General features: G+C 34.8%; 1 protein-coding gene across 4 annotated transcripts; it reads left to right on the top strand.

The window, feature by feature from the left end:
* The first annotated feature begins 437 nt into the window (after positions 1 to 437).
* LOC128230217 (uncharacterized) lies at positions 438 to 9807 on the top strand. 4 transcript variants are annotated; one of them, XM_052942303.1, is made up of 5 exons: positions 438 to 513; positions 772 to 1879; positions 6593 to 6661; positions 7097 to 7186; positions 8620 to 9807. In XM_052942303.1, the coding sequence occupies exons 2-5, from the start codon at positions 800 to 802 to the stop codon at positions 8758 to 8760; spliced, it is 1380 nt and encodes a 459-aa protein (XP_052798263.1). In that variant the 5' UTR covers positions 438 to 513; positions 772 to 799; the 3' UTR covers positions 8761 to 9807. The 4 variants fall into 4 exon arrangements, with proteins under 4 accessions (XP_052798263.1, XP_052798265.1, XP_052798262.1 ...); XM_052942305.1 differs by having other exon boundaries at positions 462 to 1312; XM_052942302.1 differs by having other exon boundaries at positions 462 to 1879.
* The last annotated feature ends 9017 nt before the right edge of the window (positions 9808 to 18824 follow it).

The following is an 18824-nucleotide window of genomic DNA, read 5'->3' as shown; positions in this document are numbered from 1 at the left end:
ATAGTGAAATATTCCCATGCTCTCACACATAAACCCTACAGACATCATCGTCGAAGGTATTGTGAACACTGAAACAGATACAAATCTTAATTGAATACGTGGATAGGGTGAAGGATGATTCATCTATTGAACAAAATAAATGTACTTAAACTATCCCAATGTATCAAAGTCATAGACCAGAAGGATATAAATATATAACATTAGAAAATGACAATTGAAATTGAATTATCCCACAATATTCATTATTTGCATAATTGCATAATTGTGAACGCTATCCCGAGCCCCAAGGCACGGGCAGGGCAGCTACGCTCTCGCAAAAGTCTGACAACAAACGATTTCTTGAATATCCATGTTCTCTCTGCATGCCTTCATAAAATTAATGCTCGCATCCGATCTGCGAGATTTGTTTCGTTATCTATCAACATTATTGGGTTATACTTTGATGCTTGTAAATAATTCTACGTTCTGAAAATATTTCACAAGGATTAATTATCGGATCTGGGCGTTTAAATGGTAAAACTGAAAATTCATTTTCCAATTGCAAATAATGAAACACCATTGCAGAAATTAAACGCTCAAAGAAAACAAAGATTGTGCGAATCATAGATTAACAATAATTAAACGAAAACGTGCAACTGCTACACATGTTTATTAATAAGAAGGTAAGATAAACTGAAAAAAATCCATGTACACACTGATTCATAGAAATAAGAAGGAACTGTTTCACCAAATAGATATATAATGAAAATGTGATAATCAAATTTGTTTTAGGCAATACAGGAAAATAGTGTCGAAGAAAATGAACCGTGGTCGGAAGTTTGGTGACGTAAAACGGATGACTGTCAACGGTGGGTCAGGAGTGGAGGAGGACACAACATTCTCGAACTTGGCCCAATTCAACGGTCCCGAGACCGCCCTTGACATTGACCCCGGCGCCGAGAACACTTGTACAAACTTCGCAAACACCGAGATATACCGTCAGTTGCGTCCACTGCTGATATGCATGAGGCTTTTCGGACTGTTTTTCAGGCGTACGATTGACACCAAGGGCCGCCCGTACATGGAACCTGTGGTGATGTACTGTTTTATAGTGAATTTCTTGAACGTTCTGAATGCGATACGGTCTTTCACTGTGTACAGTTCATCCGACGAGTTTGATAGCGTGATGGTCCAAAAGCTACTGTTCACAATCTGGAGCTCCGAGTGCACCTTTAAGGGGTTGCTCTTGATGTGGAACTGCTACAAGCAGGACGGACTTCCCAAGTTCTTCCTAGAATGGGACGCCGTGTGTGGCAATGTCAAACTCAGCAAAGTATGCATGTTCATGATGAAGAAATACATATTTCTCTCCTTTATCTTCATCGGTGTAAATTCAATTGTTTTCACGTTGACACTTATTTACGTACCCATGTTGGAAACTATCTATTTAGAAGTGGTCTGGAAAAATGCATTGGAATTCAAAAATAATCTGCATTTCAAAATGATATTAACTTTTCTGGCAGTGTTAAATTCATCTTCATCAATGTTTCCGATGTCTTTGTTTATCGTTCTTTCATTTGCCATCGGCAGGAGACTCAAGAAATACACGGATGAATTAGTGCTTGCAATGTCGTTTGAAGGTTTCAATGAAAAACTAGAGGATTTCAGAATCCGCCATCAAAACTTGTGTAAAATTGTGCACATTTTGGACAGCATTTTTGCACCCATGCTAGCAGCGGTATATATCGCGAACATTCCCATGTTTTGTCTGGTCCTGTACACTATGGTGACCACTCTGGACCTCCACCTGTCAATCCTTCTGATAAACCTTTTCTGGCTGAGTTTTATACTGCTGCAGATGACCCTCGTGTCGATAACGGCGGCCTGGGTTAATGTACAGGTGATTTTTTTTTACATTTATGCTGAAAACCTTTAAAAAACACTTTTAAAAGGTATCTTTATTGGTTAATGAAATGTGTTTATTTTTAGGCCAGACTTGCTGGATTTCTTTTCGATCTATTACGATCATAATGGTATGCTTAGAATGAAAATAAAAAATAAACACGCCACAATAACATAACATTTATCGATGCATTACTGTCAAGGGGTCTGGAAAAAACAAATTAATCTCAGGGTGGCGTAAGATTGTCTTTAAGGCGGTTTTATCCACCCAGATATGAATATCGGGCAATGTCATAATACACATGCTATTGAGTCTATATTGTAATTAACAAGATTTCGTAAACAAATTTATGACATTAATAAGTGTCCCCTTTTCAGCAAAGCTATGGTTTACGTTTTCCCTTCATCCATTTGAGTTCGATTTGTCATAGGCCTGTTCCCTAGACCTTGGACAATACTTACATGAGCACGTAAGATTACTCCGTTGCAAAATAACGTGCGGATTTTTGCTGAATGCGATTTTTAATGTGATTTTTTTTTGCAAATATTCAAGAATATTGTGATATATTTTAAATAAATGAAAACGAAACAGGTAATAATAACAAAAATCATAATAACACTTTTATTAGACAACGTTATGACGTGTTGTTATTTTTCGCAAAATTTACAACATAACAATGAAGGGGCAAATACCTGCACTTTTTATTCCAACAGAGTATAGTAAAATGTTTCACTATATGCTTTATGTTAGTTTAGGGAAATTTATAAAGAATTATCAGTGAAAAAATACATTTCACTGTTTCAAACTGTCTCATATTTTTTTCTGGTAAGAAATATAAGCCCGTTCAGCTATCCAAATCAAATATCAGCACACACAGGGCTTGGACACAATATCAACAAGCACATACAGTTTGGCACGTATTTCTAAGAATATGCCCTTCAATTCCAAATTTCTGCATATAATAAAAATAAAAAAGTGTTTGTTTTATTGAAAAATCGCAAAATAGTTCACCTTGTGAAATATTACTGTTGGTGCTCACTCGGTTAAATATATTTCGATCTTAGAATTAAGCAAACAATTATGCTCTATGAAAGACCGCATACTAAAAAAAAATATCTATAAATACATTTCACTTAAAAATACTTATCATCACTAGGTTTTTTTTTTATATTTATTTGACATTTTTGCAAAAATCATTCAAATCTGATTGTCCATTTCAATATAATGTAACCAGAACCTTACCCAGGGCGAAACATAATATTCTGGAAGTCTAAATTTAACCATTATGGCCTCGAATCATGAACAGCAGGACTGCCTATGAAGGTCTCATCAATTTTGGTTGTTTTTAGAGTGGAACGTTATACTGGGTTATAATCGTCATGTAAATGTAAATAATAAACAACCAGAGAGGATTTGCTTAATCACTAGTTTGAACATGTATAGAGCTACTGTGCCATTGGTGGAGGAACGCCAAGAAATGATACGTGCTGCCTCGCTTTTCCAGCGTGCGCAGTTACCTGTCCGAGACATACTATTACGCATAATGAGGAAGAAATATTAAACGTTGTTAATTATCGTCTATTCATACAAATTAACAATACATCACTTGACAATTTCATAAAACCGGAGTAAAAATGGTTAAATAGTGCTTAGATAAATGAATAAATAACGCAGAAATGTTGGAATACAAACGTGGATTTCCTGAACTTTGTTTTGAAAATGGCGCGTAACAGAAAGCTTTCGGATTCCACGACAAGGAAATGTGCGCGGGCTGTGTTCGACTCCAACTGTGACATCACGATTCCCGCCTGCCAACACATGGCGGACGTGAATCTAGAAGAGTCTGGTGAACCACCATCCGACGATTACTCTCAAACAGCAATATACCGACAACTCCGACCATTGCTCATGTGCATGAAACTATTTGGCTTATACTTCTTCAGATCTAGAAAGGAGAATGGCAAATTTTACACGGAGGGGACCTTTGTTTACTGTTTATTTGTAAATGTATTGGCTGTGTTAAATGTTGTAAGGTCTTTCACAGTGTTTCGAATAAAGGACGAGTTTGACAATGTCCTTTTCCAGAAGCTTCTTTTCGCAATATGGAGCACCGAATGCGCCTTCAAAACATCATTACTTTTATGGAATTGTTACAAAAACAACGGCTTACCAAAATTTTTCAGACAATGGGCAACAGTGTGCAATAATGCAAATATTAGTAAAGTGTGCTTGTATATGATGATGAAATACATAGTCCTATCATTTCTTTTCATTTTTGTCAACTCCGTAGTATTTACATTGATTCTAGTGTATGTTCCCGTACTCCGGCATATTTACTTGGAAGTGATCTGGAGGAACGCAGCGGACTATGAGAACGTTGTTTGCTTCCAAGCAATGCTCAGCTTTCTAAGTGTTCTAAATTCTTCCGCCTCGATATTTCCTGCGTCATTGTTTGTCGTCCTTTCATTTGCCGTTGGAAAACGATTCAAGAAATTTTCTTGCAAACTCGAAAAAGCCATCGAATGTGACCTCTTTCACGCACAAATTGAGGACTTTCGTATTGCTTACGAAGACTTGAGCGGACTTGTGGAAACACTGGATGAGATTTTCTCACCTCTATTGGCAGCTGTGTATTTTGCCAACATTCCAATGTTTTGTCTAGTTCTGTATACCACGCTTAGCTCCATCGATATTCACCTTTCCATTGTGCTGATAAACCTCTTCTGGCTGAGCTTTATTTTACTCCAGATGACACTGGTCTCTCTGACGGCGGTCTGGATAAACGTCATGGTTTGTTCATAGATATATATGCATAATATACAATTTACACACGTCATTACGTGTAACTATGTGTTATTTGTAATTTTATACCAGAAACATGTTACATGTTGCAGACCCGAATACTTAACTTTCCCGACAAATAAACTACAATTACGAGAACACGTACATAGTTGCTTATTTTTCAGATAGAGTAATTGCGATTTTCGAAATAAAATATGGACTGTTCACATGCAAATAGTTAAGGCCCTTGTCCCGGTACCTTGGTTGTTGTAACGGCAGACATTGTTACTTATTTAATTTAGATTACTGATTATATCCCAAAACAAGTATAATAATACATAACTATTTACTATGATATTAAACGTATTCTTGCTGTTAACACAGTCGTTTGATAGGAATAAATTCCTGCTTTGGTGTCATATGTACTGTACAATATCGAGTGACATTTAAGCAAAAAGAAAAAAAATCTTCATATTAAGATTGCCAGCAGATATCGTGCACATGGTGTTATCTGGTGTTTGTGGACCTAGATATGACAATGAGCTCCTCTGATCTTAATTGATTGTATCATACGAATATGATATTGATGATAATTGGGGGGGGGGGGGGGGGTCAGTGTAAGATCGCAAAAAAAGCCGAGTGAGCACCAAAACCAATTTTTTCACCAGTGGCCACGAGTCAAGTATTTACTCTTATTTACACGCATTAAACAGTATGACATTAATTTGCATTGAAACAAACGAACATGAAGTAAACTAAAAAAATAACTGGTCAGTGTAAAACGTACTGTATATGGTAATAAATAGTCAATTATTTGTGATTTGATACTGCATACTGCACAGCTGTATCACAAATGTGATGTTTGAACAGTTTCGGTTTCAAGTTCAGTTTATTGGCAATGTCAGCAAATACATGTCTTTGGCAGAACACAAACTTTATAAACTATTTTTTGTACACAGAGTCACAGAAAAGAAAGATTAAAATGAGATTGTTAAAAGGGTTTTTCATTGAGTGATTGTAACAGCATTAATAGTACCTTTGTAGCATAATTGAAGTACGTAAATCGGGAAAAAGAACACAATTGTACTTTTAAAAATGATTTAAAACAAGGCCACACAAATAAAAAGTAAAACGATTTTCAGAATTTTATTTTGTATATCGCAATGCAATTACGATAAATAAATATATAAAACAGACCACAACATCACTGATATCGAACTCACAGTTGATTCCCAAACTCTTTTTGGACAGGAAACCGTGTCCAAATTACGAGTCCACAAATAACTTATGTTGTAATTAATCGCATCTGCGATACAATTTTGACTTATATTTTACCTAGTATGATTTTCTGCTTTATGAGAATATAAACTAGCTTTTGTTTGCCTAATTTGGCGTTGTCGTCAGTTATGCCTTGGTATGGCACCACTATATCCTTTCCTCAGTTTTTCATCTGTTTGGCTTAAATATTAGGCTAGGAAGTTTCATAGGGCGTACATCTATCATAATAAACATATACCGATTTGATGTAAAAATAAGTGTAAAAATAACTCGAACCGAACGTATGGACATTAATGGACGTCTGTTAATATCAATAAACTACCATTCCGAAAAGTTGAAAACTTGATTAAGGATACTTCGGTGATGCTTTTCAAAGTTTGAGGAGTGTTATAACTCGTAGTTCAAGTAAAACTATGCACGGTCTGTTTTCTCACTGTAAAAAGAGGAAATAAAGCAACTGATGATTCAGTAACACTCACCGCTGTTGCATTATTGCGCTTTTTGACTCTTTAATTGCTGTTGCTAGCGCACTTGCCACTGAAACATTTCTAAACAAAATGACACACACACACCTACACACTCTCGCGCACCCAACAATGTGACAAACACATCTACAAAATGTGGCTCTATAGTTCTTATTTCCTGTTTCAGGCGCACTCGCCGCTGGAGCATATCTACACCATCCGGTTTTCTCGATCATCCAACGACACCCAGCTACAGGTAAACGAGTTTTAAGCCATGTAAGGCGAGCTTTGTTTCTTTTAAACATTAAATGCTTCAGAAGTTTTTTTTTAAACTTCGGAGAATGTACTCAACTTTGTTATCGCGTAATATTAAACCGAACACATTTCAATGTTTCCAGAACGTGTTGGCGATATGCATTATACCTTTGTATTATAACAGTGTGATATAGACTCATATAAGTATATTGAAAATAAATGTCCTTATAAGAAACATATAAGTGAATGATAAACAACATAAATATACATTACATAAGCACCGTCGTTACACTGTTGTTGTACCAACAAGACTTTCATTAATATGACGAGTTATAAGCAATACCTATTCACAGTTATCAACAGTAGTTTCGTTGTGACAATATGCCAACACCTATCCCACACGACAAAGTCGGTACAAAGTTTATTGCTGTTACAGATGTTCATGTTCCTGAATCGACTGACGGGGACACAGGTGGGGTTGTCCGCCATGAAACTGTTCGTGGTCGATAAACCTACTATACTCACAGTGAGTTTCAAAGCTTCAAAGTTTATTTATAAATGCTAAATATCACGAGGCTTTATGAATGTACATCATGAATAAATATATGAAAACCAAGTATACAATGAGTTTAAAGTAGTCCGAATGGATTAATACATTGAGTTTCAAATTCTGTCAAACAACTAATAAAATTATGTCAAGTTGAATCATTTTTAAAAATAGAAAAATCAACATTTTGCCAATTATCAAAAATCTCCGGAAGAGAATGTATATTTAAGTTATATAGCATGGGCGAGTTCTCCAATTCTAATACGCCAAATAAACGAGTGATATACCTCTACATAATACATCAGTATGTTCAACAAGTGGTGAATGATTTTAAAATGTGTTTTACCAATATTGATAGTTTCCTGAAATCATTTTCATGGGTATACTTGTAAAGAGGTTCAGGAATTGAACATTACTTATGTGAAAAACTACAGAATCAAGCTCAGTTGCCAAAGGTTTCTCCTTGTCTGACCCCTATATTACTTCCAAAATAGTTAGACGACTCACCGTTAACCCTAACACAGTAGATCTGCCGAGAAACATATATGCCGCAGAACAACATCGCAGAACATTTTTTGTATTTCTAGAATCTCTTTTGACGCAGTGCAATTGTATCCTTGATAGCTTTTATTTAAAGCATCATCATTTCCGCTGCGTTCTTAAGATCTCTCGTGATAAATTACCAATCCTTCTTGATACCTTCCCTCCCTGCTGATTCCATTTTGAGCCTTGATAACTTTACCTTTATCCTCGTGGCGCAACATGCATCACTTTTCACACAGTAATGCTTAATCTCACATACCTGTCAGTTATATCATCAGAAACCCTGAATATTGTATCTTTTGAACTTGAACTGATGGCATATAGCGTTAAATATATTAATGAAAGTTTGAGAAACACATTGCTTAGGCCAATATAAATCAATTGCTAGATTTTCATCCATGTTTTAAATGGGGGTGTTTTTTGTTTTTGTTTTTTTTCTTAGATGGCCGTTTCACCGTTGAATTTGCTTTCATGCTCTTTCTTATCACATAAGGGACTATATACATGTGTTTCTAGACGAACCTCGAACACGATCATAACAATTCTCCCTTTCTAACAAGTGAATGTTATACATCGACACCGTAGGAATGAATAAACGCCGTTCCCGGACAGTACCGGACCAATACGCAAATACAGACCCTAGTTTTAACATTTTTATTTGAGTCAATAAAAATTAATGGGCGGCGCGAAAAGATGGGGCTGGCGGGGATGTAAATCTAGCAATTAATTTATGGTCGCCTTGGTGCTATACGTTATCAGCTGACATTGCGGCTGTTGCTTTCATATCGTCTTGCCTTGAATATGTGTAAGTAAGTATTTAGTAAATATTAATACTGTTTATTTATGTCGTATTTGCCTGCTCTTTTCAGATTGCCGGTATGATGATCACGTATTTCGTGCTGTTGATAGAGTTCAAAATGCCAGCGGATACGAACTGCGCATGCCACGTGAATGGAACCATCGTCATGGACAACAGCACGTTGCTGATCTCACATGTGTCGTACACGTGACATACCCGTGACAACAGATGCAACGTTATATTAAGCTTGTGATATATTAAGTCCTGGGCCGTTTTGTTTAATACAATAATTTGTATATAAATTATCTGACTTTGGCGCCTGGGTTTTGTCGTAATATTTGTTTTTTGTCGACTGATTTTTAACAAGGATGGATCTTCTCATAATTGAAAACTGTAAGTCGACAGTGGATGGTGAACAGTGCTATGTAAACCATGTCATGTTTAGCAAGAACTATATATTGTAGAAGAAGTTGTTGCATTCTGGATGTCATTCACTCATTATTAACAATGTCTTTATTAAGAATGTATTTTAAACTAATTGTCTCTAAAAAAAAAAACGAAATTTATTAATGTATTTGAACTGCATGATTAGCGCTAGAAATTAGTGTTCTTATCGTATGAATTGAATAAAACTACAGGAAGCGTGCAAGCCCAATATCCATGCCAATATCCATATAAAAAATATGTAAACAAAACAAACAACCGATGCAATAATCTGCCTTCTCTCAATTTTGGGGGTTCCGCATTGAAATGGTGAATGAATTTCATTGTCGGGCACACTACTTTTTTAACTTTTTCTTGGATAACAGCATTCGGGTGGTCAGAGAAACACGAATTAAATTTAAAAAAAAACAAACGAACTTGGATAATATAGATGCAGTGAATAGCATAATGTATTGCCTTGTCTAAGCCAGAGACAATTCATTCGGAAATATATCAATGGGGGGCTAAAACGGCTTTCTAGTACTTAAACTCACACTTGTATCATTAAAGAATAGACACCACACCATTTACTAGTATTTCTAATTCTTCAGTTAGTCATCTTGTATTAGTCTTTGGACTACTCGGTGCCGGAAACACTTGCCAGTTTAAAAGTAACGCTTAAAAACAGAACCCTATAGTCTCAATATTACAATGAAAAATACAGTCAAGAACTATTATAACAAAATAAATTGTTTTATTGTAAAACACATAACATCTATTTACGATTTAAAATTAAAAGAAGAAGGAAAATTGATCTAAGCCAACCAAACTCGGTAATTCGAGAGTAAAACACGATACATTTAATGAATAAAGCTGTAAAAAGTAATATGTTTGTGTTTCAATAACGGTGTCGTCATAAATAAAGTGAAAATTCTGCGTACATCGACCTGGGGCTCTCTCAGTTATTCTTGTTTACTGTAACAAATGTTTGATTGCAGATCAGCGCTGTTAACCGTGGAGGAATAAATCGTTTCCTTGGGGACAGGCGACGTCGTATTGAAACGATATCAATTTCAATTGTAATTGTTTGATAATATTAACTCCCGATTGACGATCTACATTCAGAAGTACGGTAACGATTTTCAGAGACATGGTTAATTGTTTTCAAACGAGACTAAAAAGAAATTGTTCAGCTCACCGTTGGCTTTTTCACATCTAAATCCATTTCGTAAATGACACATTTATTTTCGTTTCAAAGACCAACAAAGGACGACAATGCTAACCTACCCAACTTAGGACTGAACAGTCCTCGAAACTCAGTATTTCCTTTTTTAATGTTAATGGATGTTAACTTGAAACTCAATTGATTTTCGTTTTAATTACCTTACGCTTTCATCGATAAATTACAGACGTACATGACATTACGTCCTGTTCATACACACCATACACTGTCTCATCGGCAATAAATAAATAAATCCTGATTAATGGCAAGAACGGGTACAAGAGTCCAATTTATTTTGACAACCATAGCCAAACTGAAACGAAAATACTTTGAAACTAAATCAATCCTGATTAATGGTGATTAAATCTAGAAGTAAACACCACTTTAGTATCCATGAACACGTTCAAAATTTATTTTGTTGCTATTTCAAAGAAAACACTTCGGTTATCACGATCTGCAGAAGTACAGCTGTCACCGAAACAATACATAAACTCACTGATGAAATGGCGCCGAACAAATAAACGGTTAAAGAAGAATCAATGTGGGTTTTTTCATAGTTATATATAAATAATGTTGGAAAATATGACAATTTAGCCGCTATGACTCACCGCGGAATCCCAAAGGCATTTAAGTAAATTACCAGCATACAAATGAAATAATCTATGTGTGTTTTTTTGTGTCTGCACTTCTATTTTCTCTTATATTCGTCTAAACATTGCCTTTATGAGAAGTTGGCGTCAGGCGTCATTGTTGATTCAGTCTGCCGAAACGAAACGACGTTTGAGCAGGCTAAAGTGTTACCAATAATAAAAAATGCTCCAGATTCTTTGTTTGCAATCTTATTTACTAGGTTTTATAAAGAACAAAACCTTTAGGTTATGTTAGCTCAGCTCAAAAAACAGAACTATGTCATTCCTACTCCAATTAAAAAAAAACTACCACGCATCACATATAAACAAGTTCAACGACTATTGTTGTAAAATAGTTCATACATGTGTGTGCGTTCTGTAATAACATTATATGAACTTAATATGTATGTAGAATATAGACACCAAAGCCGACTTAGACCATTAAGAACCTTTCTTAATTGGTAAATAGATACCAAATGTTAAATGAGTTCAAATACAACTTGTATATAAGTGTGTGGATCATGGGAATCACACGCAATGCACCATTTTATGATTTCAAATGCGAAGAATACTAATACAAAGTATACAGCATGTTGTTTGTACTTGTTTTATGTATTCGGAATATAGAAAAAGGATTATTTTTTTCGGCAAGATCGTTGATCATATGAAATATGTTTTGTTTTTCGATCAGGAAGCTTAAAGCCTACATATGTATATATATATATATATATATATATATATATATATATATATATATATATACCAATCCTTGTTCATTCCCCACCCTCCCTGCTGATTACAACTTAACGTTTATCCTCGTGTTGCAATGCTCATCACTTTTCAAACAGTTATGTTTGTGTTTCCAGTTTACCTGTCATTTCCAGAAAACCTCATAATTTTTCAATAAAATCAGTGGTTTTGAGTATATGAGTTATTGGCTTGTTTTTTCTTCTTCAGGAAATGTATATTTAATGTCCCATTGTTTATTGTATCCATATAATTTCATTTGTATGGTCAGCATTCGCAATTGCCTAGAATATAATTCAGTACCACAAAATCCGTAACAGTTTGGAAGTTTGCTTACGGAATTTGAGCAAAATTTAATGGAGAAAGCTGTTTTTGACTTGGTTATTGAGTTGTAATGGATTATATCTTTTAATTTTTAATATGAATATAAAGTCACATAATAGCCATTATTGCAGTTGATTTATGAATCGACTATGAATGTTGATGAAATTGACGTGTTCCGTAATAGATTTGGTATTCAAATATTTAAATTAATGTTAACCTCATCTCGCAATCACATCTTCATTGCTTTGCGTCTTTCAGCACTTTAAGTGCTTTGATACAAACTTGAGCTGGCAGCAAATAACTTTAACTATTAGTGCAAGTTTGGTTACCCAATTGTTGAGAGTTATGGTATTAGCTGATGTTGTTGTTGTTTATTTCATGCCGTCTTTGCCTGATGGTATGCAAGTAATTATTCAGTTAATATAATTTATAGTTTTTGACTGGTCACTTACGTCTGTTTGCCTGCCCCTCCTCGTATCTCAAACGTATAGGACAAAAATGAACAACGAAGTTTTCGTATTTTGGGCGCTTTAAACTATTGTAAACTGATTCTCTCCAAAAGACGGATTCTATTAATACTATTTAAATGTTTGACAAACGGAATATCACTACTGGAATTCGTATACTTATCGTATGAATCTAATAAACACAATGGTACAGTATCCTGTTTAAAGGAAAATGATCGATACATATAATATTCAGCAAAAGACAAACAAGGGTACCATACACACGTTACATAAACAAATTAGATATTGTTGTAAACAAGTGTTGGGGGTAACACCTTTTTGCTGGCCAAGGACAATGCAGTATGAAATACCTGGGGTTGAAACGGTTCAAAAGCACTCCCGATATGTACCAATAACGAATAAAGACACCATAGCACATACTTTTGTCCCCCCCGTTTGCCATCTCGTGGACATATTAATGCCGATTTTTTACGAGTTAAGATTTTAAATTTTAACAACGAAACGCCAACAATGTAAAAGCCCGCAGCTTCAAATCTCCAAATGCATGGCTTAGTATCTACGGAGGGACGCATACACACCGAACTGACACAGCCGTGCCTATGTGTAGCCCACAAAAAGCGGGCTCGACAGAAACAAAGCCAGTAGCAAAGTTTCTCAAGAAATATTAAATACTTTCAAAATTGTTAAATTGTAAAACATATAACATAGTTTGACGGTTTCATATTGAACAAAATGTTTGTTTTCGGCATGAAACGTATGTCTCCCTGTTTCCCCTGTTTTGCTGAACTGTTGTATACATATACCACCATGTGACCTCAGTCCACAAGTGCATGCTGAAATTGAAACTGCATATTCCATAATACAGTGATTTTATTAGAATTCATGATTTCATTTTAGTTATGATTAAGTAAATGTTTATGATACTCCTGTAAGTAGGCTTCACCACAAACGGAACGTCATATGCACAACTTTACATCTTGATAAATATCCTTGTAGACTTTTATGGCTGTAGCGTAAAAATACTTTTGGAGATACGCACCTCACAAGATTGCAGTTTCACAGGCTTTTGTTTAACTAAGTCAAGAGCCATAACTGTGTACTTACGCTATGCAGACCAAAGAAAAAAACAAAAACAAAACGTACAAGTTAATAATTTTATGCTGCTTAAAATTCCTGTAATGATTTATCACTCCACTCCACTGCTGGAGATATGTACGACTCAAATTTTAGGATGGACAGACAGACAACAAAAATAATCCACCGGAGTTACCCAAACTCTGTTATCCTATAGAAACACAAGAAGAATTTCACGTTTAATTATAAAAATATGTACTTTAATAACAGTGTCATCAATAACAAAACATGAGAAATATCTCGGTACATCGACCTTGGGCTCCTCAGTTCATCTCAAATATTGTAATGAATGCTATGATTTGACCGCATGATTGCAGAACAGCGCTGTTAACCATTGGGAAATAAATCGGTCCTCCGGGACAGGCGACGTCGAATCAATTTCAATTGTAATTGTTTAAAAAAATGGAATCTTGATTCATGATCTATATACTGGAGAATGGTAACGATTTTCAGAGACAACTTCAAATACTGGTATTATATCTAAGAGTAATGGTTAATCACGAAACAAGCATACAATCCACTGTTCAATATATGACGCAGTTCATTTACGTTTTCAATGATAAACAGACAAAAGCAAAAACAGTCTGATGTTGTAATTTTAAATAGTTCTAAAACATGAATTGTGATACCCTTTAAATTCCTGTACATCGATCTAGTCTCTTTCATTATTTACTGTACCTAATGTTCTGTCAGAGTCCTGATCATTGCTATCTACTGTGGAGGAACATTCAGAACCAGTTGCCATTTAAATTAAGAGGTATTAGGTACAGCTGCCAAAGCTCACAACTCTTGGCAATAGACGCCTAACAAGTAAACGGTTAATGAGAATTATAGGGGCGGGTACGTTACCATTAGCATCTATATTTAAATTATTTATACTCCGCAAAAAAGTCCTGCTTTATTGATTTAAGTGAGCGTTAAGCTTTATTGGAAATACTATGTTTAAACAAATACAGTAATATTTGCAACTTTCTTAAACTTTACATAGACTCAGTCAAGTTTGTTAATAGACGATTTTCTTTCATCTCACGAAGTATTTAAAAAAAGAGAGCAAATTACGTGGAATAAACCCACGAAATGAAATGGAAAATGTTAGTGAGCTTATGTCTTATTTAAAAATGACCATGTATGGGTTGATTTGTACTCTGCGTTTGTTGAACATTAATGAGAACAAAAAATCGTACAACATTAATGAAAACTAAAAAAATACTATACGATGTGTAAAGTGAACGGACGCAAGTTTGTGGTTACCTTTATTATCAAACGCCAGGTGTGAAACTGCTGACGTAGTATTTCAGATTCAAGGGAGTTCACGCCAGTACAACAACTGTACTTTGCATGTTAATCCATCATGAGGAAGATGATGAAGTGACCTTGCTTTTGTTAGAATTTGGCATCGGGTTCGGTCTGGCCCAACTGGGTATTGATGAGCCTACCGTAACTAATAACATGATGCCTTCTAGCATTCATCCTGATCTATCCCCGTCTCGGACGTTGGTCGACAAACCATTTGCTAAGTGCATCAGATATGTGCATTTAGCAAACAATGTTGCGGGTAAAGTCCAGGAAAACTTTGGATTTCAGGGAAAGTGGAAAATAAACATGTCATTGGCGTTGACCCTGCGCCATCAAACGGGCTTTATCTTTCGACACCTGGACTTGTTTCCATAGTTTTATATATTAATATAGATTACTTGATCAATTCTTGGTCATGTGTTCACAATAGAAATGTCATTGTTTCCGATCTTCATTGAAACAAATATGTTTACCGTATAAATCAAATGGGAATACTAGTACATTGGCCATATTCATTGTATTAATGCAACTATAAGGTATGTCACACACTACCGATGTACCTCGCCGGGACAAAACCGAAGCGCACAATTAACAACGGCGAGAAAATTGGCGGTGCTCCGTCAAAAAAGCATTTAAGAAATCACAATCAGTAGGGATACAGATTAAGGACCGGCATAAGACGCGTTGTGCAGCCGAAATGCCACTCTTCTGTCACTGAAGTTATACCGAAAAGCCGCCGATGTTCTACGATGTACCAACTCTGACCGGAGCTAGAGCGGGGTGATACAGTTGTGTTGCCCTTGTATTACATCGTTAGAACATAGGCAACACTGCGGAATCACAAATGTACCAAGTACAGTTCACATTGTGGCAACATTGTGGCAACATTGTGGCAACTGGAGAGCCACCGATCGATTACGGGGAGATACCAGTGCTCTGTCGATATTAACGAAGCCATACTTCTGCCTACTGCCGTTGTCCTGCCTGCTGTAGTCGCCAATGTCCTGCCGTATTAGTACCGATTCCCGAAAATCGCCAAATTTGTGCTCCGTCTAGCCAAATCGGATAGGTGTGACAGGTCATTCAGAAAAAAACTACATAAAAACAAAATAATGTTATTATACAGTTATTGCCGAATAAAGACACTACCAAGTTCTTTCATTTGTCTTATTTGGTAAAATGTAATTCATTCTTTAAAATTTCAGATTTTGTCTCAAGAATTGATTTTTTTATAATTGTTTAAATGAGGTTGTACAATTAAGTCGGCAAGAAGGTCACTATATCAATATTTAAAAACGAGTCTACTTTTGTTTTATTTTCTTAGAATGTTATAAAATCACGCACGTTTAAAACAGATAATAATCTGGGACTAATCCAATCATTGCAAATAAGGTCATCAGCTTTACTCTATATTTATTATCTTATAAGCACTTGATTCATTCAGATTCAGATTTTACTCTCATCAACATGTCGATTTGATGAAATGGTCATGTTTTGACATTTTCATGGTGGAAATGTATTTTCTAGTTACGTTTTTGCATTGGATTACATTGTTTAAAAATATTATATTAACAATATAGAGCTTTTAAACATAAAACACTTTAAAATGAAGTCACTATAGCTAACATGCCATATGTATATAAACAGAAATACGTCTCATCTTTGAAAAAAATATAAAAGTGATGATAGAAATGCTTTTAACTTTTTGGAAATATGACTGTATCGCGAAAATATCTCACTAGTTAAAATATTCCTTTAGTCGCGAGCATTCTGGAAATACAGGCGTCGTTACATAATTGAATACTGACGGCAACACATCACCATTGTTCAGCTTCTTAAATAACAGCTACCATTGGAAAAATTTGCAATATACAAAGCAATGATTTAGCAGTTACAAGATTTTTATTTCAGTTTGTAAAACAATAACATCCATGAACACTCTTCATGAAGCCTCCACAGACAGCTTGCTAGACCTTTGCCTCGTCCGACGTGGCGACATGACGGAGCGACATGGTCACGGAAGGGTCGTTAAACCGCTGCCGTGGATGATTTAGGTGGGGACGCTCCACAAAAGAAGCCAAATGATTAGGATTCTGTGATGATAAAATATCAATCGCATAGCTTCATTGATATTACCACCAGACGATCATGACTTCCTTGCATATTTAGATGCCCCATCACTATTGAAAATGTAACGCTCATATTGTATAAATGTACTTATAAATCAGTATTCATAATTGTTTAAAAAAGCTTTTATATTATTTTTAGTATTAAATATTCCACATTATGTGTTTATTATGTAATGCTTATTTAAGAAGTGAGAGTGGTGCCCATATAGAAAAAGAATAGACATTTCTATATTGTTAAATAAACTGATAAAAAAGAAAAGAAAGGACAAAACATAAAGGCGAGATCAATTTTTAACTAAAAAAAATGTTTATATTAACAAGTAAATAAAGCATTTATAAACTACGAAAATGTAAAAAGAAAAAAAAGAGGGTGTTGCGTAAATGTAAATTTTCTTTTAATACATGCCATTTCAGCTCGTGGACTGTTAATTTGTCATTCATGAATGCAATTTCATGTTCGATTTTGTATCGCCAACCTATGTAGTTTTTGAATGCTGTAAAAGTTGGAGTAATCTCTCTAAGCTTCATAATGTATATAAAATATTTCAACAACACAATCAAGAAATTAATGGGACGACTAAAATTCGATTTTTGAAAAATCCAAAAATTATGGTTTTAATATTTAGACACATTGGGATATTTGTTGACAATAATAGGTTATTAAGATTGGTACAAAGTCTACATTCCCAAAAAAAGATGTTCCATTATTTCTATATATTCTGAACAGAATTGGCATAAGCTGGAGTTTGTGTGCTTGAATCTGTTTGTCGGTATAAGCCTAAAAATGTATTTGTACTGGAAGGTTCTTATTGTTGTATCAATGGAGCATATTAATGGCAATGTAAATATTTTATGCCACATATTTGTCTCGAGATTTGTTCCTAGAATTTGATTCCATTTATCTTCGTTATCATGGTTTGCTTTAAGGGGTTTTATTTGTATTGTATACAGGAGTATTCGTTTTTTGCATAGTATTTTCAATCTTTTGAACAAGTGAGACAATGTCAGAATTTAGAACTGATTCCTCTTTCAATTAATGTTTTCTTACTCGGTATACTAGCCGTTAGCTGGTAATACTTAAGAAAATCAGAATTGACTATGGTATAAAGAAGAAATCTCGTCAAATGTATAGAATTCTTTTGATCTGTAATCAAAGATATGTTGGACAAATTTGATACCTTATTCATACCATTTATTATAGTATACACTTTGTTCATTTACCTTTATGTCGGAGTTATTCCACAATATTGTTTTACTTAAACTTTTTAATTCCAACATATTTGCTTATTTCAGATAATGATAAGAGTACTTCAGCTAAAAATGTGTATTTATGTGCAATGATGTTTATTGTTTCTTCGTCGAGATTACTTTCAAAAAACCAACCTGCCTCCAAATTTATGTAAAGCGTCATTATAAAAGTTTTTGTATTGATGCCTGTTTGTTTCATCCAGCTTTTATATTACTACTCTCATGTTTCTCGACATTTCCCGATAGAAATCAATGTAATAACTTAGTCAGAGCGACAAGATAAGTAGCCCTGTATTTACACGATTACAATGTTGGTAAAACAGTGTCTAGCCTTATAGACACCAAATAAGCGATATGTTGCAAGTTAAATGGTTTTTATCTGCAAGGATTTCTACATAATCAGTGTATTATTTTAACCTATTTACGAAAAAAAAACGAGGTTTAAATGATCCTTTTAAATGTAGAAACATATTCATAAACATATACTTTTTAGATTCTTACATATTTGAGTAATCTAGGTATACTAACTTTGCGCGCAGGAGATCTTTGCGTTATTTGGTTGGTATTGGAGTATAGAGAATGTTGTTCTTCTCTCAAAGATACTCGAATAACTGTTAATTTGCATCATCGTTATGCACATTTGAGTTATCACGTAT

Source organism: Mya arenaria, chromosome 4 (genome assembly GCF_026914265.1).
Source record: "Mya arenaria isolate MELC-2E11 chromosome 4, ASM2691426v1".
In the NCBI taxonomy this organism is placed as follows: domain Eukaryota; kingdom Metazoa; phylum Mollusca; class Bivalvia; order Myida; family Myidae; genus Mya; species Mya arenaria.
Note: the sequence above shows the minus strand (reverse complement) of the source record. Positions and strands in the feature narration are given on the sequence as shown.